The sequence below is a fragment of the Podarcis erhardii genome (assembly GCF_964252035.2).
Source record: "Podarcis erhardii genome assembly, chromosome: 7".
In the NCBI taxonomy this organism is placed as follows: Eukaryota; Metazoa; Chordata; class Lepidosauria; order Squamata; family Lacertidae; genus Podarcis; species Podarcis erhardii.
This window is the reverse complement of record NC_138511.1, coordinates 13,886,118-13,909,430: the sequence shown is the minus strand read 5'-3', so window position 1 is coordinate 13,909,430 and position 23,313 is coordinate 13,886,118. Positions and strand designations below refer to the sequence as shown.

The window sequence follows — 23,313 nt, the reverse complement described above, 5'->3', positions numbered from 1 at the left end:
GCCACCAGGCTAGGAGGAAGGAAGCAACAGCCCGGGCAAGGCTTTTTTTTGCAGCTGGAACTCGCCAGAGATGGGCACCGTTGTTATAATAAGAGAGCCATTCATGGTGAGCTCTGACACCTCTAGAAAAATACCACTGCCCTGTTCCACCCCAGCTGTGGCTATTCAAAGGCACAGTCCCCACAACCAGCAGGGGAAGGGGAAAGAGAGGAGATTCCCCTCTCAAATCTGAAGAGCCCCAAAGGGGGATTTCTCCAGGTCAAACTCTGGAGACCAGCAACTGCCTGTCCCCTTTCTGAATATTCCTCCCATGGTTTGGGTGGCGGTGGCAGAGAAACTGATTTCGGAGGGAGAAGAGACCGGCCTGCTGAACTCACCGCGCACTTTGAGCATGGAGAAAGCCGTCACCTTCCCTTGCCGGTTAGATGCCGTGCAGACGTAAATGCCGGTGTCCTCGGGGCGAGCGGACGGGATGGTCAGGACGTTGCTCTCCACGCGGACGTCCTTGGGGAGGTCTCCCTCCAGCTGGAACACAGAAGCGGCCCCCCAAACCCTCAGCAGGCTCTTCCCGCAGGGCACAGACTGCCTTGCAAGGCAGCCCAGCAACCCTTTGTCTTTCCTTTGCCATGTGTGCCAACTTGCCGCTCTCCCCAGAGGCTGATTCCGCTCTTCCCCACAAACCCAGGGGGCTCTCTGCCTTTTCCCTTGTCGGCCTTATCATTATTTATCTCATTTTGCTTATAAACATACTTACAAAGAATTTTTAAAAATCCCCAAATGGTTTGAATACAACAAGCATTATTATTATTATTATTATTAATAATAATAATAATAATAATACAGTGGAACCTTGATTGTTGAACATTTTGGCTTTCGAACGCAGACAACCTGGAAGTGAATGCTTCCGTTTTTGAATGTGCCTCAGAAGTTGAATGGCTTCCGAGACACATTTCTCCATTTTTTTCAATGGATTTTGCCGACCGGCAATTGCGCCTCGGTTGTTGAACGTTTCAGAAGTCAAACGGCCTTCCAGAACAAATTATGTTCAACAACAGAGGTTCCACTGTAATACTATACAGCCCTTTATCAAAAGATCCCACGGCAGTGTACAACATTAAAAACACATTACAGAGCACCAAACATAAAATCATAATGAAAAGGATAATGACAGATATCATAACAAAATAATTATATTAACAACTGCCCCTCCCCTGAGCTTTAACAGGCCATAGGCCTGGGTAAAGAGGAAGATTTCTGCCTGGCGCCTAAAGACATGTAATGAAGGCGCCAGGCAGGCCTCCCTGGGGAGAGCATTCCACAGTTGGGGAGCCAGCACAGAAAAGACCCATTCTCTTGTTGCCACTGTCCAAACCTCTCAGGGAGGAGGCGCAGAAAGAATGATGATCGTAGGGTGTAGGTTGGTTCCTATAGGAAAAGGTGACCCTTGAGGTCTTGAGGTCTTGAGCCGTGCAGCATATATAGGCAAAAACCAGCACTTTGAATTTGGGCTCGGAAATTAATTGGAAGCCAGTGTAGTTGTGCCAAGATTAGTGTTATATGATCAAACCAATACTAAGCTACACAAAACTTTTTTTTTTTAAAAAAAGAAAAAAACAGATCACCAGCTACTGCAGAAAGCACATGAAGATAGTGTGGTGTAGTGGTTATTTCTGGACTAGGACCTGGGAGACTAGGGTTCATATCCTCTGCTTAGCCATGACTCTCACTTGGTTTCAAACTTCTTTTAGCCTAACCTGCCTCACAGGGTTGTCGGGGGACTAGGACGGGAAAAGATCAGGGTTCAAATTGTCCCCTCAGCCACGAAAATCAACTGGGTGACCTTGGGGGCCAGTCACTGCCTTGCAGCCTAAACAGACCTTGTTTTGAGAACAAAATGGGGAGGGAACCATGCATGCCACCTTCGAGCTCCTTGGAGGAGAAATGGCGGGAATTAAACGCAACAAATAAAATAGACAACGGCATCACACGTTGTCAGCCGCAGGGCCCTTCTTGGTGGGCAAAGTCCACAGAAGGGTTCGCTGCCCCTCTGGAGAGTTACCTTGGTCCAGGTGATATCTGGCACAGGGAAACCGGAAGCTGAGCAAGGGAAGACCACCTTAGACCCAGCGGAGACCTCTTTCACTTCTGGCTGGGCGGCAGCAATCTGGGGCACAGCTGTAGGAGAGAGAGAAAGCAGGTTTGCTAACCTGGAGGGAGGTGAGAGAAACGAGGGGTGCATTCGCCCTGCTGGTACTTACATTGGACATGGAGGATGACGTGGGACTGGACCGTGCCGACATCGTTGGTGGCCGTGCAGCGGTACTGCCCGGCGTCCGCCTGCTCCACACGCTCAATCTTCACCATGCTGCCGCTGGCCAGGACCCCTGGGCGCAGCCGCCCACCCACCTTGCTCCAGGTGACCTGGGGCTTTGGGTCCCCAAAGGCCAGGCACTCAAACTCCACGGCGTTGCCCACCAACACGGTCTGCACCGACGTCCGGATGTTGATCATCACCTTGGGCAGCGCTGAGGAGAGGGAGGCAGACAGGGAGAGGTCAGGTGATCATCGAGGTCTCAGCCCAGTATACCTGAAGGAGTGTCTCCATCCTTATCATCCACTCCAGACACAGAGGTCCAGCTCCAAAGGCCTTCTGGTGGTTCCCTCCCTGCGAGGTGAGGTTACAGGGAACCAGGCAGGGGCCTTCTCAGTGGTGGTGCCCGTCCTGTGGAACGCCCTCCCGTCAGATGTCAAGGAAATAAACAACTATACAACCTTTAGAAGACATCTGAAGGCAGCCCTGTTTAGGGAATTTTATTTTCTTTCAAAGATCTTTATTGAAACTTAACATATATACATAATAATCAAAATTCCCAATGATTCCCTCACATAAAATATAATATAATATCTAAATTACAACAGCTGCATAAATAAGCTTTTAATGTTTGATATTTTATTGTGTTTTTAATATTCCATTGGGAGCCGCCCAGAGTGGTTGGGGAAACCCAGCCAGATGGGTAGGGTATATATAATAAATTATTATTATTATTATTATTGTTATTATTATTATTAGGAAATAAACTGGCACCCATGGGGGTGAGAGCATTCTCTCCCAGCAGGAGGTGGTCCAGATTCCTGCATTGCAGGAGGGTTGAATTAGATGACTCTCAGGGTCCCTTCCAACTTCACAATTCTATGAATCTGTGATTATAAGACCCACCTCGCTATGCAGTGCAGGGAATTCCTGCTTCAGTTCCACACCAACATGGCAACTGTGGGGATGGACCCATTGCCAAACCTCTTCCCTTCCTCTTCTTTGGAGATAAACTGGAATATGGCCTGATGTCAGGGAATGGTCTGAAGATGAGGACTGGGGAATGCATTCTATGGCAGACCAGCTTTTCTCTGATGGAGAGCTGGAGGGGGAAGAGTCACCCCCACCCCCTTTCTTCCAGCAGAACCACTGTTGCTCTGTCAGCATGTACAGTGGTACCTTGGAAGTCGAACAGAATCCCTTCTGGAATTCCATTCGACTTCCAAAATGTTCGGAAACCAAGGCGCAGCTTCTGATTGGCTGCAGGAAGCTACTGCAGCCAATCGGAAGCTGCATTGGATGTTCAGGTTCCAAAGAATGTTCGCAAACCAGAACATTCACTTCCGGGTTTGTGGCATTTGGGAGCCAAAACGTTCGAGTTGTAAGGCGTTCGAGATCCAAGGTACGACTGTATTTAAAATGCACAGCAGCAATCTAGTAACTGGGATACTGGGATTTTTCTGCAGCTTAGTGACTGACTGTTCCTCCCCCCACCTTTGCATGTGGGGTTAGGGGGAGATTGAATGCACTCCAGGGAGACAATGCCTCCAAGGGAGTAGTAGAGAGCAAAGGCCTTTCAGTTGGTGACTGCCCGCTCCGACTTACCCTGGACCGTCAGCGTGGTCCTGTCCTCAGCCACCTCGGAGTAGCTGGTGGCTCGGCAAACGTAGACACCTTGGCACCCCCGATCCAGCTTCTCGATTCTGCAGGGAAGCAGCGAGAGTCACTAGACTCTGGTCTAGCTCTTTTTTAAAAAATTATTCATGCATTTCAGATTTATACACTTCACTAATTTTACAATCATTTTGACATTTCAAAACTTGACTTCCTTCCCCCTCTCTCTGTGGTTCTTTAAATTTATTTTTGATATCTCCTGCATATCCAAATTAACTTAATTTGTTCATTTATTCATCTTCTTTAAACATATAATCTTATAAAAACCACAGGTTATTACAATAATCCTGCCGGTGTTCTCATCTGTTTACAATTTATCTGTAAATATTCAATAAACCATTTCCATTCTTTTATAAAGTGTTTGTTGTCTCGATTTCTTATTTTTCTGGTAAGTTTAGATTGACTGGGGGGGGGGGAATCAGGAGGACCAAAACTTCAACAGAGAATGGGATAAATATTAAATGTATTTGAAAGAGCACTGTAAACACTTGAACTCTTTGTCAGGCTTTGTGTAACTCCTGAAATGTTACAAAGACTTTGGATATATTGCAGGACTATAAATTCGGATGAAATATAATACGCAGCTGATTAAGATATTTAAAAGGGACACGGGTGGTGCTGTGGTCTAAACCACAGAACCTAGGACTTGCCGATCAGAAGGTCGGCGGTTTGAATCCCCGCGACAGGGTGAGCTCCCGTTGCTCGGTCCCTACTCCTGCCAACATAGCAGTTCGAAAGCACGTCAAAGTTCAAGTAGATAAATAGGTACTGCTCCGGTAGGAAGGTAAACAGCGTTTCCGTGCACTGCTCTGGTTCACCAGAAGCGGCTTAGTCATGCTGGCCACATGACCCGGAAGCTGTCTGCAGACAAACGCCAGCTCCCTCGGCCTATAGAGCGAGATGAGCGTACAACCCCAGAGTCGTCTGCGACTGGACCTAACCGTCAGGGGTACCTTTACCTTTTAAAGATATTTAAAGAACCCATGGAGAAGGGAAGCCCTAAGATTTGGAAGAATCTTGTTCTATTTCAAAATTTCATTGTGATAAGTGTGTGATTTTGTAAAACCAATAAAAATTATTATTTAAAAAAAAAAGTTTTGCCATTTCTGCATACAGTGGTGCCTCGCAAGACAAAATTAATCCATTCCGTGAGGCTCTTCATATAGCGTTTTTTTCGTCTTGCGAAGCAAGCTCACTGACAGCTTAGCGGATTAGCGCTATTAGCGGTTTAGCAGCTTTTAGCGGATCAGCTGATAAGCAGCTTAGCGGCTTAGGAAAAGGGGGGGGAAGGGGGAAAAACCCGCAGGAACTCGCAAGACATTTCGTCTTGCGAAGCAAGCCCATAGGGAAATTCGTTTTGCGAAGCGCCTCCAAAACGGAAAACCCTTTCGTCTAGCGGGTTTTCCGTCTTGCGAGGCGTTCGTCTTACGGGGCACCACTGTATTGCATAAGTTTTTTATCCATTCTTCCTTTGCTGGGACTTCTGCTTCTTTCCATTTTGGTGGCAAGTAACATTCTTGCCGCTGTAGTTGCATACACGAATAAATTTCTGTACAGTTTGGGTAATTCTGTCCCTATAATTCCCAAAAGGACTCTGATCTAGCTCAGCTGTCCATCAACAATGGCACACCCCTCAGTCCTGTTCACCCTCCATCCTTCCCACGGCATCCCTCAGATGCACTCTGCCTCATACAGAATTGGCTCGTTGGCCCATTGGGCTCAGTACCATCTGTTCTCCGTACCGAAGCACGCCATTCCGGATGCTGTGTTGGGGAGGCAGCTCCCCATCCTCCTTGAACCACTCCAGCCGTGCCCGGGGGTCTCCGGAAACAACAGAACACGCAAACTCTGCTGTGCCCCCCACAGCCTTTGTGTCTCTCCGTGGGGTGACCTGGATGGAAAGAGGTCCTCCAGCTGCACCTGTGTAGGGAGAAGAAGAAGACAGGATGAAGCGCCCAACTCTTGCCAGAGACACTGAGAGGGGCCTAGAGAGGGGCCTTGTCCATGGTGGCCCCACAAGTCTGGAATCAGCTTCTTTCATATACAGTGGTACCTCAGATTACATATGCTTCAGGTTACATACGTTTCAGGTTACAGACTCCGCTAACCCAGAAATAGTACATCGGGTTAAGAACTTTGCTTCAGGATGAGAACAGAAATTGTGCTCCGGCGGTGCGGCGGTAGCAGGAGGCCCCATTAGCTAAAGTGGTGCTTCAGGTTAAGAACAGTTTCAGGTTAAGAACGGACCTCCAGGACGAATTAAGTACTTAACCTGAGGTACCACTGTATATATATGCATTTCAGGTTTATACATTTCACTAATTTTCAGCCACATTTTAAAAGGGTATAGGATGTCAATCAGATCAACAAAAGGCCTGGTTAAAAAGGAATTTTTGCCTGGTGCCTAAAGGTGTGTAATGAAGGCGCCAGGTGAACTTCCCTGGGGAGAACATTCCACAGACAGGGAGCCACTGCAGAGAAGGCCCCGTTCTCGTGTTGCCACCCTCCGGACCTCTCAAGGAGGAGGCACACGAAGGAGAGCCTCAGAAGATGATCTCAGGGTCCGGGTAGGTTCATATGGAAAGAGACGGTCCTTGAAGTATTGCGGTCCTGCGTTTTGGGCTTGATAGCAAGCTTACCACTGTTTTAATCACAGCAGGACTTGCTCAGCACTTATTTGGGGAAGAGTGCCATTACACAAGTGTAGGCCTCTTGGGTGCTATGGGGTTTCTCCCCCCCACCCACCACAAAACAGTTCTTTGTGGCACCCTTACAGCTCCCAGGATTCTCTGGGACAATCCATGTGCATTTAAGTGTGCGTTGAATGTATGGCGTGAATCTTCCCTGCGAGGATCAGAGCGAAGAAGGATTTCCTTCAGACAAGCACCTTGTCCACAGCCTCCATCCTTTCCCTCCTGGCTGCACCACCATTGACCCTTCCCCCACCCTTCCCCGTGTCCTCACCTTGCACTCGGACGTGGGCGACGGCCTCGGCTGATCCCACCCGGTTGCTCACGCGGCAGAGGTAGGCGCCCGAATCGTGGGGGGCGGCCGGGCTGATGTGGAGGATGCTCTCGCGCACCGTGGCGTGCCCGGGGAGGCTGCTGTTGGCCTTGGTCCACTCATAGCGCAGAGGGGGCGTGCCGTGAGCCAAGCACTGCAGCTGCACCACCTCGCCCGCCTGCACCGACACCGAGTCCGGAAGGGTGGTGGCGTATGGCGGCGCTGGGAAGGGGAGGGGGGAGAGAAGAGAAGAAAGATCTCCGGGTTAAACAGCCCCCTGCTCTTCTTTAGGGTATTGTTTCCAGGCGCCTCTTCGCAGACAGGCTCCAGCACTAATTTTATTTTTATTTCATATAATTTATATATTGCTTGATCAAAGAGGTTTCGTCAGGCTTCGGAGAAATGGCTTCCTCCCTTGCTTTGGCTGTGAATCAGCAGAACAAAGCAATTAAGAGTCCCCTACCAGTGTTATGAGAATTATAAGGTCTAAGATATAAAATAAAGGTTCATAAATGCACCAGGCAAACACATACATAAATGTATAACCCACATGTCTAAAACAGTACAGAAAAACAGTCCTAAAGCCATTTTGACTCTTTCAGTGACCTCAAATATTTCTCTGCAAGGAAGAAGGGAATGGGAAAATCTTTCTAATTGTCTTTGTAATGTAGGGATTACACCTCCCTTTTCAAATACAGTCTGGCAAGTATCTGTTAAGCTGAGCAAACTATCAATATTCAGAAACTGAGTATTTATCATCAGAAAAGAATGGCCAGTGCCCAGAAAATGCAATCAGTGACCATTATCAGGTATCCGGCTGTCAGAAGTGAGTTGCGAGCACTCAGGGGAGATAAGAGCCTGGGAATCCAGCCATATTTTAGAAGGCTTTATTGCTTCTTGACATTATTTACAAGCAGTTCAAAAGTGCGACTCGATCATGGTGGAGGTTTGGGGGCCAGCATAACCTTCCGCTTTGGGGGCCAGCATAACCAACGTCGAAGCCCAACTCCCCTCCTTCCTCTGTGACGAGAGGTACTTGCCCTCTGAAGTTCCTCCTCCCTCTCAGATTCACTCCCCTCTGACCCCCCTTCGTCTTCTCTCTCTTTTGAAGACGAACAGCTGCTAATCAAAGGGGCTTTCTCCCGATAACCTCCCATTCCTTCCTCCCTCTCTGTCTCCCGTTCCCTGACACCGGCAGAAAGAATTTCTGCTATAGACTGCCTCTTTCTGTGATGTATGTATGATGTTGCAGGGGGGTGGTCTTGGACTACAGGGTGGGCATTTTCAAAAGTCTATATAAGAGCTTGCACACCAATATTCTGGGTTCCTTCTCCCTCCTGTGTGTCGTGAGTGGGGACCCTGTTGCAACAGTTCAATAAAGATCAGGCTTAAAGGTACAGGTACCCCTGCCCGTACGGGCCAGTCGTGTCCGACTCTGGGGTTGCGTGCCCATCTCGCTTAAGAGGCCGGGGGCCGGCGCTGTCCGAAGACACTTCCGGGTCACGTGGCCAGTGTGACAAGCTGCATCTGACGAGCCAGCGCAGCAAACGGAAACGCCGTTTACCTTCCCACTAGTAAGCGGTCCCTATTTATCTACTTGCACCCGGGGGTGCTTTCGAATTGCTAGGTTGGCAGGCGCTGGGACCGAAAGATGGGAGCGCACCTCGCCGCGGGGATTCGAACCGCCGACCTGACAATCGGCAAGTCCTAGGCGCTGAGGTTTTACCCACAGCGTCAGCCGCATAAGATCAGGCTTACTAGCTGCTTTTCTTCTCAATATTCTCTGGTTGGCCTCTATTATTGTCTCTTACTGATAGGGAACCTACATTAAGGACTCTATATGGGCTCTTGGGTACCCTAGGCGCTGCAGTTCAAAAAACGTATATGCCGCTTGATTGCAAGAAGAAAACCTCAAAGCGCTTTAGAAAAGAATGACACCATGAAAAATGAAATTGTTAAAAACAGGTATAAACAACTATTTAAATATTACTAATAATAGTAATGCCCATTCTACTCAACAGCAGAACCACTGAAGTTAATAAAATAATGGTAAACTTGGGTTTATTAATTCAAATAGGTCTTCTTTGACAAGACAATCACACGTTTAAAGCACCTTGGCCCCTGAAAAAAAAGGCTGGGAGCAGTAGTTTATCCTCACCCCCAGAGTTACAATTCTTTGCACCCCTTCAAAAAAATAAATCACCCCCAGTTCCCAGGATTCTTTTCTTTTTGGGGGGTTATTAAATAATTTATATACATTTAAAAAAATAGAAAAGGATAAAACAATCAAATTATCAGTTATATACAGTTCAAAACATTTTTAAAAGAACACACACACATAAAAAGGATGAAAATCAATGGTAAGATTAAAAACCAGATTAATATACCTGCAGCGTTCTACTTATCCATATAGGCAATTTTCTAAACATAAGTGTTTTTAAAAGGTAAAGGTAAAGGGACCCCTGACCATTAGGTCCAGTCGTGACCGACTCTGGGGTTGCGGCGCTCATCTCACTTTACTGGCCAAGGGAGCCGGCGTACAGCTTCCGGGACTAAGCCGCTTCTGGCGAACCAGAGCAGCGCACGGAAATGCTGTTTACCTTCCCGCCAGAGCAGTACCTATTTATCTACTTGCAATCTGACGTGCTTTCGAACTGCTAGGTTGGCAGTTTTTTAGCAGGCACCAAAAGGAGTACTGCGAAGGTGTCCGCCCGATGTCAACAGGCAGGGAGTTCCAGAGTTCGGGTGCTGCTGCGACGCTACAAGAATGGCTTCTCACCCATGTGGGATGAGCATTATGCAGTGCCAGTTCCTTAGCAGGATGCCCTAACTTTGCCTGCTCCCTCCCTCCTTCCCTCACCTTCCACATCCAGCATGATGAAGGCCTCCGTGAAGCCGGCGGTGTTGGTGGCGTTGCAGATGTATTGCCCGGAGTCCTGCTGGGCTGCCCGGGGGATGACGAGGGTGTCGTTCACGATCTGATGCTGCCAGGGCAAGGGGGCCCTCAGCTTGGACCAGTGGATGGTCGGAGAGGGGTCGCCTGGGAAGGAGAGAGCAATGGTTAGCTGCAGGTTAGGGTCAGCTGTGATTCCTGCCCTGCAGGACGTCAGACGGGATTACCTTTGGGTCCCTTCCAACTCTATGCAATTCTATGCTTCCATGAACAGGAGAAAAAACCCAGAACCAGGAAACCTGCCTTGCCTTGGCCCTGAAACACAGGATGTGGCTAGCGGTAGGCAGCGTGTAAGGGTTAAAAAATAGGTAAAGGATTTCTGGATTGTTAAGCCCAGTCAAAGGCGACTATGGGATTGCGGAACTCATCTCGGCTTTCAGGCCGAGGGAGCCAGCGTTTGTCCACAGATAGCTTTATTTGATTTTATTAGTATAAAATTATAACAGGGCTTTTTCTGATTTTTGAAAAATAATTTGATTATCTAAAATTCCTTCATTTATTCTCCATCTAAATGGAGTGCTTTTTTCTCCTCTTAGTTCAAGTAATACTGGGTTATGATCCGAAAGTGTCCTTGGTAATATCTCTACTTTTCTGACATATATTGATAATTCTCCAGACTTCTACCTCGAGTCAATTTTCCACTGCACTGATGTGGTTCAGAGAAGACCCTGAATTCTCTGTCCAGTGGGTGTTTAAATCTCCATACAGTGGTACCTCGGGTTAAGTACAGACTCCGCTAACCCATAAATAGTGCTTCAGGTTAAGAACTTTGCTTGAGGATGAGAACAGAAAACGTGCTCCGGCAGCGCGGTGGCAGCAGGAGGCCCCATTAGCTAAAGTGGTGCTTCAGGTTAAGAACAGTTTCAGGTTAAGTACAGACCTCAGGAACGAATTAAGTACTTAACCTAGGTACCACTGTATTCAAATAGGTTTTCTTCTAACAGTTTATAAAATTCCAATTTTCTCTCATTTGGTGCATATATTCTGTCTATTACTATTTTACCACCTTGGACTGTTATCTGTACTGTAATTATTCTTCCCCTGTCCTTAAATAATTGCTTTGGGTCAAATTTGGCTTTTATATATAATACAACCCCTCTCTCTTTTGTTACGTCTAAAGTTACAAACTCCAATCCCAATCTTTTATTTATCAGGACTCTTCTGTGTCTCCTTGCCACGTACACTTGTTCCTAAGGCTGATTTTTTACCAAATGTTTCTGTGCGCTGCTCTGCGTCCCTCGCAAACTGCTCAGAGGCTTCATTCACAGTTAAGCGGCATACAAATCTCGTTTAATTAAAAGGAAATAAGCCCACTGACTATGCGAAGGCTCGGAGTCCCACCTGCTGCTCTGACCACTGGTTGTCTCTGACCACAGCCACTATTGGAATACGAAGGCTCCTTCAGGGCCCTTCCCAAGGTGGGGAGAGAGATTCCTCCAAGGGAATGCAGACCTTGGGTTGAAAAAGCCCCCCCACCTACCTGTGGCAGAACAATGGAGCCGAGCCGTCTGCCCGGCAACTACGGTCTGCGTCGGGTTTGCATGAATCTCAGGTGCGCCCGGTCTCCCGTGCACGGCCTCCACAAGCAATTCCACCTGCGCTTCCGCCGTCCCCAGGGGGTTCTGCGCCATGCAGACGTAGGTGCCAGCATCTTCAAGCTTCGCGGATGAGATCTGGAGCGGAAACAGTATCGGGGTGTGTGTGTGTGTTTCAAATCGAGGAAGGGGGCCATGGCTGCCTTTGGAGCAAAAACAAGCCCCTTTTGTGGCCCGTAAGAACATAAGAGACTTGCTGGATCCGGCCAAGGGCTCATTTTGGCCAGCCCCCTGTTCTCACAGTGGCCAAGCAGATGCAGGATTCGAGCACAAGAACAACTCTCCTCCTGCAGTTTCTAGCAACCAGGATTCAGAAGCATTGCTAACTGTGGACACAGAGCACAGCCATTGTGGCTAGCAGCCATTGCCATCTCATCTGGTCCACCAAGATGCTTCTGGGAAGCCCACCAGCAACAGAACCCTCCTCCCTGCTTGCTCCCAGCCCCCAGAAACCGACACTCTAAGGTACGTTGTTCCTGATCCCGGAGGCTCCGCATATATCCCCAGTGCATATATACTAGGCCCCTCCTCCTGCTCCCTTGCCCTGCAGACAATGTGTCACCTGCAACTCACCTGCAGCACAGCCCGGCTGTCCAGCGGCATCACTGTCTGGTGCTCCACCTTCTGCCGGACGCCCACCTTGCTCCAGCGCACCAGGGCCCGGGGCTCACCTGCCCCCAGGCAGTCCAGGCTGATGGATTTGCCCACCTTCAATTGCACGGGGCCCTTTGGCACCACCGAGACGGTTGGCGGCCCTGCGAGTGGGGAGAGGAGAGCCTTGAGCAGTTGCCCCACAGCAGAGCAGACTGACTGGCTTCCATTTAGCTGTGTGCAATGTCTCCACTGGCATCCATGCCAGTTGGGCACCCAGGAACGGCACCATTCTTTCCAGGAGGTGCTCCTGCTTCTAAATCTAATATCTCCCAGAGGTCAGGCTAAGAAGGCAGGCTGTTTTGCAGGAGCCAGGCTGTTTCCTCCTGCTCTGGAAGGTAGGACTCGAACCAAAGGCTTCAAGTTGCGAGAAAGGAGATTCCGACAAAACATCAGGAAGAACTTTCTGACAGTAAAAGCTGATTGACAGTGGAACAGGGTCCCTCGCAAGGTGGTGGACTCTCCTTCCTTGGGAGGTTTTTAAGGAGAGGTTGGCTGGCCATCTGTCATGGATGTGTCATAGGAAAATCCTTGGGCTCACTCAGACCGCCAAACAAAGACACCAGCCAAGAATATAGGAGCAAAACAGCAGCCTGTAAGCCTGAACTTTATTCAAAAGACTATTGCAACAAGACTTCCACCCACCACATGGAAGAAACAGGATGAAGCCCAGAACAAAGGATGGCTCCTTCCTTCACATTATGACTTAGCTGTGATGTATATGTAGTGATCAGGTGGGATTGCTATGAGGAATTATAAAAAATATGGAGCAAGCCATTTGTGTCAGCAATGAAAGCATTGCGTTGACTGGGTTTGAGCCATTTTGATAGAATTTCTGATCAATCCACGCCTCTGCATCGCTGTCCTATTTCTCTGCCTGACAGGCACGTATTAGCATTCTAAACACAGGCCAGTTGTTCACCAGGCATCCTGGGTCATAAAGATAGTAGGTAGCTTCTCTGATGTACCTTTCCTTGGTTTTGTTAATCTTTGGGCCAGGAAATAGTATTTCACATAGGAAGTGATAAAGCTACCTATCTTTCCTTGCCATCCTTCTTTCCTTTCCTGCCTGTTTATGACCTCCGGGGTTTTGCTGAATGCATTCCTCTAGTCCTGTTTTATTTACCCCAGAATGTATGCATGCTCAAATTAGCTCTTTGTAGTTTTAACTTTAACTTTGACCCCACCTGGGGTTTTTTGAAATGCTCAGAGGAAATCTGATTGGTTCTTACAAACACTGTGTAAAAAGTTCTTTTGTGAATAAAACGACCTGGGCCAAGGGGTGGACAGGATTATTATTGGCACCTCCTCCCAGAGTCTTGCTGGTCAAGCCTCGTGTGTATTCTATTAATCAGGGTCCAATCCTTCCTTGCTTTTGGAATGCAACAGTATATATGATGTATGTGTAATGCTTCACCAAGGGTGTTGTGGGTAAAAAAGGGAAACTTAGAAGAAAAAGGAGCCATCCTTTGTGTTCTGGGCTTCTTCCTACTTCTTCCATGTGGTGGTGGAAGTCCTGTTGCAACCGTCTTTTGAATAAAGATCAGGCCTACAGGCTGCTCTTTTGCTCTTATATTTTTGGCTGGTGTCTTTGTATGGGAATCCAAGTGAGCCCAAGGATTTTCCTGTAACAGTTGCTTTAGCTGAGATTCCTGCAATGCAGAACTAGATGACCATGGGGGTCCCTTCCAACAATACGAGGTTATGATTCTATGCCCAATGGCAGGGCCTCCCCCTGGAATGGTTGTAAATAGGCAGCCAGGCAGGGGCGGGAGGGGCAGGGAAACCCACAAGCAGGACCTGAGTTCAAGAGCAACTCTCCCCTCCTGCAGCTTCCAGCAACTTGAATTGGCCTCCGTGCTGCCCTTTGCTGGGAGGAGGTTGGGGGGCAAAAAACGAGAATGGGGCAGCTCCGCCTCTCATTGGCTGTGGCTCAGCCAATGACTGGCTCTAGCTCCGCCTACGTTTGGGCATCCCTGCCTCTTATGCCAGCAGTTCCACTGGTTATCAGCCACCACCCAGAGGAAAATGTGTCCTTTTTGAGGATATTTATACTGTGGGTTAAACCACAGAGCCTAGGGCTTGCCAATCAGAAGGTTGCCGCTTCGAATCCCCGCGACGGGGTGAGCTCCCGTTGCTCAGTCCCTGCTCCTGCCAACCTAGCAGTTCGAAAGCACGTCAAAGTGCAAGTAGATAAATAGGTACCACTCCGGCGGGAAGGTAAATGGCGTTTCCGTGTGCTGCTCTGGTTCGCCAGAAACGGCTTAGTCCTGCTGGCCACATGACCTGGAAGCTGTACGCTGGCTCCCTCAGCCAATAATGTGAGATGAACGCCGCAACCCCAAACTCGTCCACGACTGGACCTAATGGTCAGGGGTCCCTTTACCTTATAATGTGAACACTTTTAGCTATAACTATTCTAGCTCTGTGTGCTGTGTAAGTCACCATCTTCGGGCTTAAGGTGACGCTACAAATAAAATCAGTGTAATAGTACCCTGATACTTTCCAGGAACCAAGGGGTTTTCTCCACTCCACAATGCCCACTTACCATGCACCATCAGGTTGACCACACTGTTGGCTATCCCAAATCGGTTGGAGGCGAGGCAGCGGTAAGTCCCCTGGTTCTGGGGCTGGGCGTTGGAGATGGTGACCACAGACCCGTTGGGGCTGATTTTCACGTTATCTGTAGTGGGGAAGTGGGAGAGAGAGCTCTGTCCAGGCCTGTCCCTTTTTAGTTATTCATTTATATATCAATTGAGAATTCTAGGTGCCAAAATCCCAAAGGAGCAGAAAAGACTATTTATGTATGTGACCACGGCTGCCATATCTATTAGCCCAGAGATGGAGAGAAGATAAAGTCCCATCAGAGAAGAATGGCAGATTGTGCAAAAATGACCGGAAGAATTAGAAATCAGGAAGACCAAAATTCCAATAAGGAATGGGGGAAACTTATAATCTATCCGAAAAGACATTGTAAACAGCTAAACGCGTTAATGGGATTGGAATAACACTTGTAGTTTAATGGTGGATTTTGGATATAATGGGGATGCAAAAGATCTGGATTATTATAAAAGATGCAGGAGGAAAGGACTAATAAAAGGACTCACAAAGGGGAGGAGGGAAGTCCAGGAGATTCTGTGGAATCTTGTTTTTATACTGTATGTTGCTATACGATTGTAAAATCTTAATTTCAAAAACCAAATAAATAAATTTTAGAAAAAAGAAAAAGGAGGTTCAAGTCGGGAGATCACGGGGATGTACGTGTGTGTTGTGCAAAAGGAAAATGCACCAGGAGGGAGGAGGAAATAAGCAAGCTCAGGTTCAAGTTCTTAGTGACTGCAAGGTGCTCTACGGACCCGTTCCAAAAGTTGCTCAGCTGACAGGAGCTTCCCGCACCCCTTCACTTCTTTCCTTTCTTACAACCTGACGCTAGGGCCAGGTGGCCATCGCGAGCCCGCCTACCTAGCCCTTCACAGCCTAGGACCCTTGTACCTATAGGACCACCTCTCCCGGTATGCCCCACGGAGACCCTCAAGGTCCATAAATAGCAACACCCTAGAGGTCCCGGGCCCTAAGGAAGTTAGATTAGCCTCAACCAGAGCCAGGGCCTTTTCAACACTGGCTCCAGCCTGGTGGAATGCTCTGTCTCCTGAGACCAGGGCCCTGTGGGATCTGATTTCTTTCCGCAGGGCCTGTAAGACAGAGTTGTTCCGCCTGGCCTTTGGCTTGGAGCCAATCTGATTCCCTCCCTCTTTCTTTTTTCCTTTCCTTCTCCTCCTGCGATGAAGCTACATTTTAATATTTTAATGTTGTATTTTAATTTTGTTTTTAAGTGGTACTCATTCAACTTGTTTTTATTATTGCTTGTTAGCTGCCCTGAGCCCGGCCTTGGCTGGGGAGGGCAGGGTATAAATAAAAATTATTATTATTACCTGGCAACTGGTTGTTGGGCAGCTTCCAAGAGATCTCGATGGGCTGAGCGCCATCGTGGAGCCGGCACTTGAATGAGATGTCCGCTCCCTTGCGCACAGCGGTGCTGTGGGGGTCGATGGAGATGACCGGACTCTGGAGGCCTGCGGGGATGGAGCGAGGGTGAGACTGACCCACTGAAGAACACCGCCCATCTCTCCTATCCGCCCCCCCATCCAGCCCAGAACCTTAGACGTACGGGAGGCGGCGCTGGCGCTGGCGAGGACAGAGACCACCAAGGAAGCCTCTTGCGGGGCAGCTCCACCGCTCGCACGGCAGACGTACTCGCCAGAGTCGGCTGGGGTGAGCTGGACCAGGCGAAGGCGACCACCGACAACCTATGCGTGCCAAGAGAGAGAGATGCATGAAACAAGAACATCAAAGGGGGCTCCTGATGTCTCCTTGTCCTACCTCCTCTCCCGCCATTTATCAGATAATAATATTTTTTATTAATTTTCAATTACATTCCAATTATAGCCTCATTATAACAATACTAATTTACTAACACCAATCGTTCAAATGCCGAATTATATCATTTAGGTGGCCCCCTGTGTGCTAGAATTGATGGTTTTCTTTATTTCAGCGTTCCAAAATCTTATTAATTTCAACTACATTCCAGTCAAAATAACAATCCCTTATACAACAACTGCAATATTAATAACTTCTATTTGTGTTGTCGCGTTAAATGAAAATGATTTATAAATTTACAAGTGAGGCACTCGAAACTATATCCTTGTTCTTCCTGTGTTTGCCAATTATTCTGTCCGTGGGTTTCTTCCTGTCCTTATAAAATGTTATACAGTAGTACCTCAAGTTAAGTACTTAATTCGTTCCGGAGGTCCGTACTTAACCTGAAACACCACTTTAGCTAATGGGGCCTCCTGCTGCTGCTGTACCGCCGAAGCACGATTTCTGTTCTCATCCTGAAGTAAAGTTCTTAACCTGAAGCACTATTTCTGGGTTAGCGGAGTCTGTAACCCGAAGCTAGATACCACTGTATCTATCTTTTTCCAGTTGTTGCTGTTCTCCATCATGCCTTTGGCGGAGCTGATATCCCATTGTTGTTCTAGAAATTTCTCCATTCCTCCGCCCTGTGCTTCGTTGTTTTGCATAGAATCGTAGAATTGGAGGAAGTCATTGAGCCAAACCCTCCTGCAGTCACAGCTAAAGGCAAGTTCTCTCTTTGCAAGCATCTTCCTGGCGTCTCGTGCCCAAGAACGGTGCCATTGTTCCCTGTTACCCACAGTGCTTGTGCCCCATGTGAACCTGGATACTGCCCTCCCCCCGCTGCCCAAAGAGGCCTTCTGGGCCAGGCTGTCTTCCTACCCGGTGGCCGACAGGCAGGGGTCCCTCTCGCCGGTACCACGTGAATATGGCCTGGGGCTGGCCTGGGGCAGTGCAGGTGAGATCCAAGGTTTGCCCTTCAACAACGGAGGGTGACGAAGACTCGATCTTCAGAGGGGAAACCGTGTCTGAAGCTGCAAAAATGTGGGGAGAAAGCAGGCGTCTAAGATCAACACTTCACTTTGTTTTGGTTTTGGTTCCCTTGGTTCCATAAACTCTCCCCTTTGTACCCTCTACCCTACCCGCTAAAAAGCATCATTCAGAAGAGTGCTTTGCACGACCAGCTAAGGCAGAAATGTTCAAAGTCCGTTTCGGGGGCTAACTCGGGGCTAATCTGTGGCAGTTTATTTCCTGGGGTAAAATCCTAAAAAAAACAAAACCTCAGCAACTCCAATCCTAAAAGAAGTTCAAAAACTCCAACCCTAAAAAAAGCTCAACAACTTTGGCCACTTCATCAAATCTGGCCCTCTTTGAAAAAAGTTTAGACACCACTGCGTAAGGAAAATAACAGCACAATAAAATTCAAGGCAGTAGCGATTAATTGCACATGCATTCAAAATCCAACTATTGAATGTAATTAATCTGACACAGCTGATTAATTACGATGCTAGATATTGCATGAAAAATAATTTTTGAACGTTCTTACCAAGCAAAACAAAATAGTGAAAGAAATTCATAGGATATAATTATTTCTATGTGGCTCCTTTACAAACGTGGAGAAGCCTTCCCTGACCACAGATGAGAGGCAGCAACCTTGCCATAAAACCAACAGCTGTTACCAGTACCTGGCTATCTTCTGACCCCTCCGAATGGTAGACATAAGCAAAAGGGCCAGAGGAAACAGCTTTGAATGTGATGTGTAGTAATGTTCATTTTTTTTAAAAAAAATATTATTTTATTTTGACCAAGTGATAATCACAAATAAAAAAGAATAAAAATGTGTGCCCCACCCCCAAGACGGTTCCATTGTAACTATCCAACCTCCCAGAATTTCAACACCACTTGCGATGGTTTGACCCCTTTATGTTTTAACAGTACAAATTTTACAAACACCTTCCATATCTCCTCAAAGTCATTTCTCCTGCATATTCCCCATCTTACCTTAACGGCACACATTAATTTATCATCAATAGCTATATCCCACAAACATTTTTATACTGTTCTGCCATTTTATATTCTGCTTGCCCCTTCGTGCAACTTGTCAATAAATTTGTGATCAAGTCCTTCCTAGCCTGCAAACCTTCCACCCCATCGTAAATGGATAATAATGCTACCTCTGGACTTTCGGTTAGCTTTAACCCAGTGATTTTTGTTCTCTCCTTAAACACTCTTTGCCATTTATTTATTTTTTACATATTTACACCCCACCACATGTGAACGTAATTCCTGGATTCCTGGCATCCCCTTCAACATAACACCGAATATTCCTTGTTTATTTGATTTAATCTAACTGGTGTTAAACACCATCTCTAAACTCATTCATAATAATTTTCTTTTATTCTTACAGACATTTTCAAAGTATGTTTGTCCCATATTCCCCCCCCCCCCAGCTTTGATTATCTATCTCCCCTGTTGTCTCTTTTTCCCACACCTCTTTGGAAGTTTTAAATATGAAGGAAGAAAGGTGTTTCAATTGAGGTTCCGGATTGGTCAATCATACATAAGTGACTGACACACTTGGAGACCCCACCCCCACCTGCTTGCCTTTTCCTGCTCCCTAGGTAATTCCCCCCTCCCCCCGGGAGATACCACCCACTTTGGGAGCCATTCCCTTAAAGCAATGAGGGTCCCCAGCGAATATTCTCAAGGCTGCCTAGATCAGCACAAATTGAGGGGCTAGGAGAGGGAGGGGGGTCTCAGCCTCCGCTGGAGGGGACTCACGATGGGAGGGGCTCTCGCCGTCTTGGATGGTGACCACCAGCGCAGCCTCCTGAGTGACGGCGGCGCTGCTGACGCGGCAGACGTACTCTCCGGAATTGGCAGAGGAGACCTGCGGGATGCGGAGGCGAGTGCCGGAGACCTGGGGGGGGGGGAGAAAGAGGAACTGTAAGACCGCAGAATCGTGGCACTGGAAGGGACCCAAAGGGTTATCAAGTCCAAACCCCTGCAATGCAGGGAAAGGCTAGCTTCTTTCTTTTTCTTTGTATATAATTTTTATTAAATTTTCTGTTTTACGATTTAAAATACTCATTTTACATCCTTAAAAAATATCAGTGACTTCCCTTCTTCTCTTTCCATGCTTCACTTTGCATAACATAAATCCCTGCATATTTTACATAAACTATACCATTCAGTATTCCATTACAGTGGTACCTCGGGTTGCAGACTTGATTCGTTCTGCAGGTCCATTCTTAACCTGAAACTGTTCTTAACCTGAGGTACCACTTTAGCTAATGGGGCCTCCAGCTGCCGCTGCGCCGCCATCATGCAATTTCTGTTCTCATCCTGAAGCAAAGTTCTTAACCCGAGGTACTATTTCTGGGTTAGCAGAGTCTGTAAACAGGAAGCGCCTGTGACCTGAGGTTCCACTGTATTGCATCCATCAAAACTCTTTTACACTGCTGAATTTATCTTAATGCTGCCAGCCGTACCCAATTATTTCCCATATACAGTGGTACGTCGGGTTACATATGCTTCAGGTTACATATGCTTCAGGTTACAGACTCCACTAACCCAGAAATAGTGCTTCAGATTAAGAACTTTGCTTCAGGATGAGAACAGAAATCGGGCTCTGGCGGCGTGGCAGTAGCGGGAGGCCCCATTAGCTAAAGTGGTGCTTCAGGTTAAGAACAGTTTCAGGTTAAGAACGGACCTCCGGAACGAATTAAGTACTTAACCTGAGGTACCACTGTATTCAATAAACGTTTTCCAATCTTCTTCAAACGTATATTCTTGTTCTCTTATTCAATATGTTAAGTCTGCAAGTTGTGCATACTCTGTCAGCTTAAGTTGCCATTTTTCTTTGGCTGGGTCCTCGCTCGTTTTCCACTTTTGGGCTAACAAAACACGGGCCACAGTTGTGGCATACATAAACAGCCTTTTTTGACACCTGGGAATTTCCAGTCTGAATTATCCCAACAGAAAGGACCAGGGGGAGCACATGTACCTGGTGGTTGGCTGGGAGGGGCCCCCCTCTCTTGTACCAGGTGACTTTGGGCTGCACCTGGCCAGCAACAAGGCAGTTGAGCTCCAAGGTCTGTCCCTCTGCCAGGGATGAGGACGAAGACTCGATCCTCACTGGTGGAACGATGCCAGAGGCTGTGGGAGGGAAAGAAAGGTGTGGATTTGTATCTCTGCTCAACAGGTGTTCTGGGCGAGCTGCGCTGCTCCACCCCAAAGATACCATCCCCTCCAAGCTAAGGCTGGTTTAACCGTTTGTGTGCTGCGGAGTGTGGGGTCCCTATTTCCACTTGGACCAGGAGTGTGAGGGAGCAAGGCAGAGCACGAAGAAGGAACGGCTGCGGAACAGATCTGGCAAGAGGCCAAATTTGAGAAAAGACTTTGTTTTAACTGTGTGTCGAGGAAGAACTCCAGAGTGGAATTTTAATGGCAGATATTGTACATGTTATTTATGGCCGCAGCTCGTACGCTAGTTGGTCAACAGTGGAAGGAATGGAATGTGACCGTGTCCCATCAAAGTAAACACTGCAAAGAACTGAAGAATGGAAGACGGTAATTACCGTATTTTTTGCCCAAAAGACTCACTTTTTCCCTCCTAAAAAGTAAGGGGAAATGTGTGTGCGTCTTATGGGGCAAATGCAGGCTGCGCAACTATCCCAGAAGCCAGAACAACAAGAGGGATTGCTGCTTTCGCTGCGCAGCGATCCCTTTTGCTGTTCTGGCTTCTGGGATTCAGAATATTTTTTTTCTTGTTTTCCTCCTCCAAAAATGAGGTGCGTCTTACGGCCTGGTGCGTCTTATAGGGCGAAAAATACAGTAATTCTCCCATCACACCAGGTCTGAAACAGCAATGTAAATGAAGGACTGCACACATGAAATGGATTTTATATTTATAATATGTAACAGAGGCACTGTTTGCAAGGAGGGAAAGAATGTGGGCAGCTGCAAGAATAGACTAAGGACAAGTGAAGGATCAATTGGATATGAAATAAGAGATGACGAGGCTATGGGTGGAAATGATTGACGTATGTTTGCAACAGGAGCGGGAAACATGATTTTAAGAAATTGTATTAAGTTGAAGTAATTTGGTTTGATTTGTAATAATTTTGAAAATTATTAATATTTTGAAAATCATTAATAATAATAAGGTCCCTATTTCCACCATCAGTTCTCAAGCGAAGAGCAAGAGTGGCTTGGACATGAGCAGAGGGCGTTTTGCAGAAACCCTCAAAGTCTGGAGAGCGGTGAGGTGGTTTTCCCAAATCTGAAGGGGTGATTTGGAATTTGGGGGCCCGGGAGCCTCTCCCTGCAGGACTTTTGCCCCATGGGAGGGTTCTGCTTCCCAGACTACGTACCAAAAGTGGAACCAGAGCTCCCGGGGATGGAGACAATAACGGAGGCCTCCAGTGGACTGTCGCCGTCATTCACGTAGCAGATGTATTCACCCGAGTCGGCCGCCGAGGCCTGCAGGATCCTGAGGCGAGATCCAAGGATCTGCTCAAAGGGAGAGAGGAAATGATCAGGAGGCAGAAGGTGGAGAAACTGTGGCCCTCTGGGTGTTGCTGGACTCCAAGTCCCATTAGCCCAAGCCAGCATGGTCAGCGATGATGTGAGTTCGAGTCCAGCAATACTGGAGAACCACAATGTTCCCATCCCTTGGCCTTGGGTTCCTTACTCCAAATGCTCTCTCCAGGTTCAGCTGCCCTCCTGGCTTCTCGGTGGAGTATGGGAGGAACCCACCAGTACAATGCGATTCACCCTCCCTCCTCTGCCCCATTCATCCCTGACCCAAGAGAGCTCCAAGTCCATCCGTCCCTTACCTGGCTGTTGAGGGGCAGGGCGCCACCTCGCTTGTACCACATGACCCTTGGCTGTGACTGACCCGCCACCAGGCAGTTCAGGTCCACTGACTGCCCCTCCACAATGGATGCAGAGGAGGTCTCGATGCGTATTGGAGGGGTGACGCCCACAGCTGGAGAAGCCAGAGGAGTCGGAGAGAGGTGGGGAGAGGGAGAGAATTTGTTAGTTTCCTGCAGAGAAAGCTTTTGCCAAGTTGCCAACTCACCTGACGGAAAACACACGTTCTCCCCACTCCTCCCAAACTCAAACAAGAAAGGAGACCCTGACGAAACATTCAAAATATCTATCTTTCTTTTTCTTTCTGTTTTAGCAATTCAAAACTTATTTCTGAAGGTAAGAGCCGTTCAGCTTTCTTTCGTTTGGAGGTTTTTGAACAGAGGTCGGGAATTATAGGGACGGAACTACCTAAACTGTACAGAAACTTATTCATGTATGCGACTACAGTGGCAAGAATGTTACTCGCCCAAAAATGGAAAGAAGCAGAAATCCCAGCAAAGCAAGAATGGATAAAAAAACTTATGGAATATGCAGAAATGGCGAAACTTACCGGAAAAATAAGAAATCAAGATAACAAGCTTTTTATAAAATAATGGAAATGGTTTATGGAATATTTACAGATAAATCGCAAACAGATAAGAGCATTGGCGAGATTATTGTAATAACCTGAGGTTCGTAAGAGTATATATTTAAACTAGATGAATAAATGAGCAAATTGAGTTAATATGGATATGCAAAAGGTATTAAAAATAAATTTAAGGAACCGCAGAAAGAAGGGGAAGGAAGTCAAGTTTTGAAATGCTGAAATGATTGTAAAACTAGTGAAAAGCATAAAT

General features: G+C 47.4%; 1 protein-coding gene and 1 long non-coding RNA gene across 16 annotated transcripts in view; both read right to left on the bottom strand.

Moving 5' to 3' along the window:
- Window positions 1–23,313, bottom strand: part of HSPG2 (heparan sulfate proteoglycan 2) — a 216,933-nt gene that overhangs the window by 19,835 nt on the left and 173,785 nt on the right. For all 15 annotated transcript variants that reach the window (XM_081870613.1, XM_081870623.1, XM_081870621.1 and 12 more), the window contains 17 exons: window positions 22,441–22,592; window positions 21,976–22,114; window positions 20,607–20,758; window positions 19,382–19,520; window positions 17,483–17,634; window positions 16,356–16,494; window positions 16,120–16,260; window positions 14,736–14,870; window positions 12,110–12,291; window positions 11,422–11,614; window positions 9,849–10,028; window positions 6,950–7,210; window positions 5,728–5,905; window positions 3,917–4,014; window positions 2,259–2,525; window positions 2,060–2,175; window positions 378–525 (listed from right to left, as the gene is read on the bottom strand). In XM_081870613.1, the coding sequence (XP_081726739.1) occupies window positions 378–525; window positions 2,060–2,175; window positions 2,259–2,525; window positions 3,917–4,014; window positions 5,728–5,905; window positions 6,950–7,210; window positions 9,849–10,028; window positions 11,422–11,614; window positions 12,110–12,291; window positions 14,736–14,870; window positions 16,120–16,260; window positions 16,356–16,494; window positions 17,483–17,634; window positions 19,382–19,520; window positions 20,607–20,758; window positions 21,976–22,114; window positions 22,441–22,592 (2,772 nt within the window). The remainder of the gene's footprint in view (window positions 1–377; window positions 526–2,059; window positions 2,176–2,258; window positions 2,526–3,916; window positions 4,015–5,727; window positions 5,906–6,949; window positions 7,211–9,848; window positions 10,029–11,421; window positions 11,615–12,109; window positions 12,292–14,735; window positions 14,871–16,119; window positions 16,261–16,355; window positions 16,495–17,482; window positions 17,635–19,381; window positions 19,521–20,606; window positions 20,759–21,975; window positions 22,115–22,440; window positions 22,593–23,313) is intronic.
- LOC309347117 lies at window positions 4,021–5,715 on the bottom strand. Its single transcript, XR_014158866.1, has 3 exons — window positions 5,422–5,715; window positions 4,945–5,091; window positions 4,021–4,569 (listed from the first exon to the last, which is right to left on the bottom strand). It is a non-coding gene; the product is annotated as an uncharacterized lncRNA (long non-coding RNA).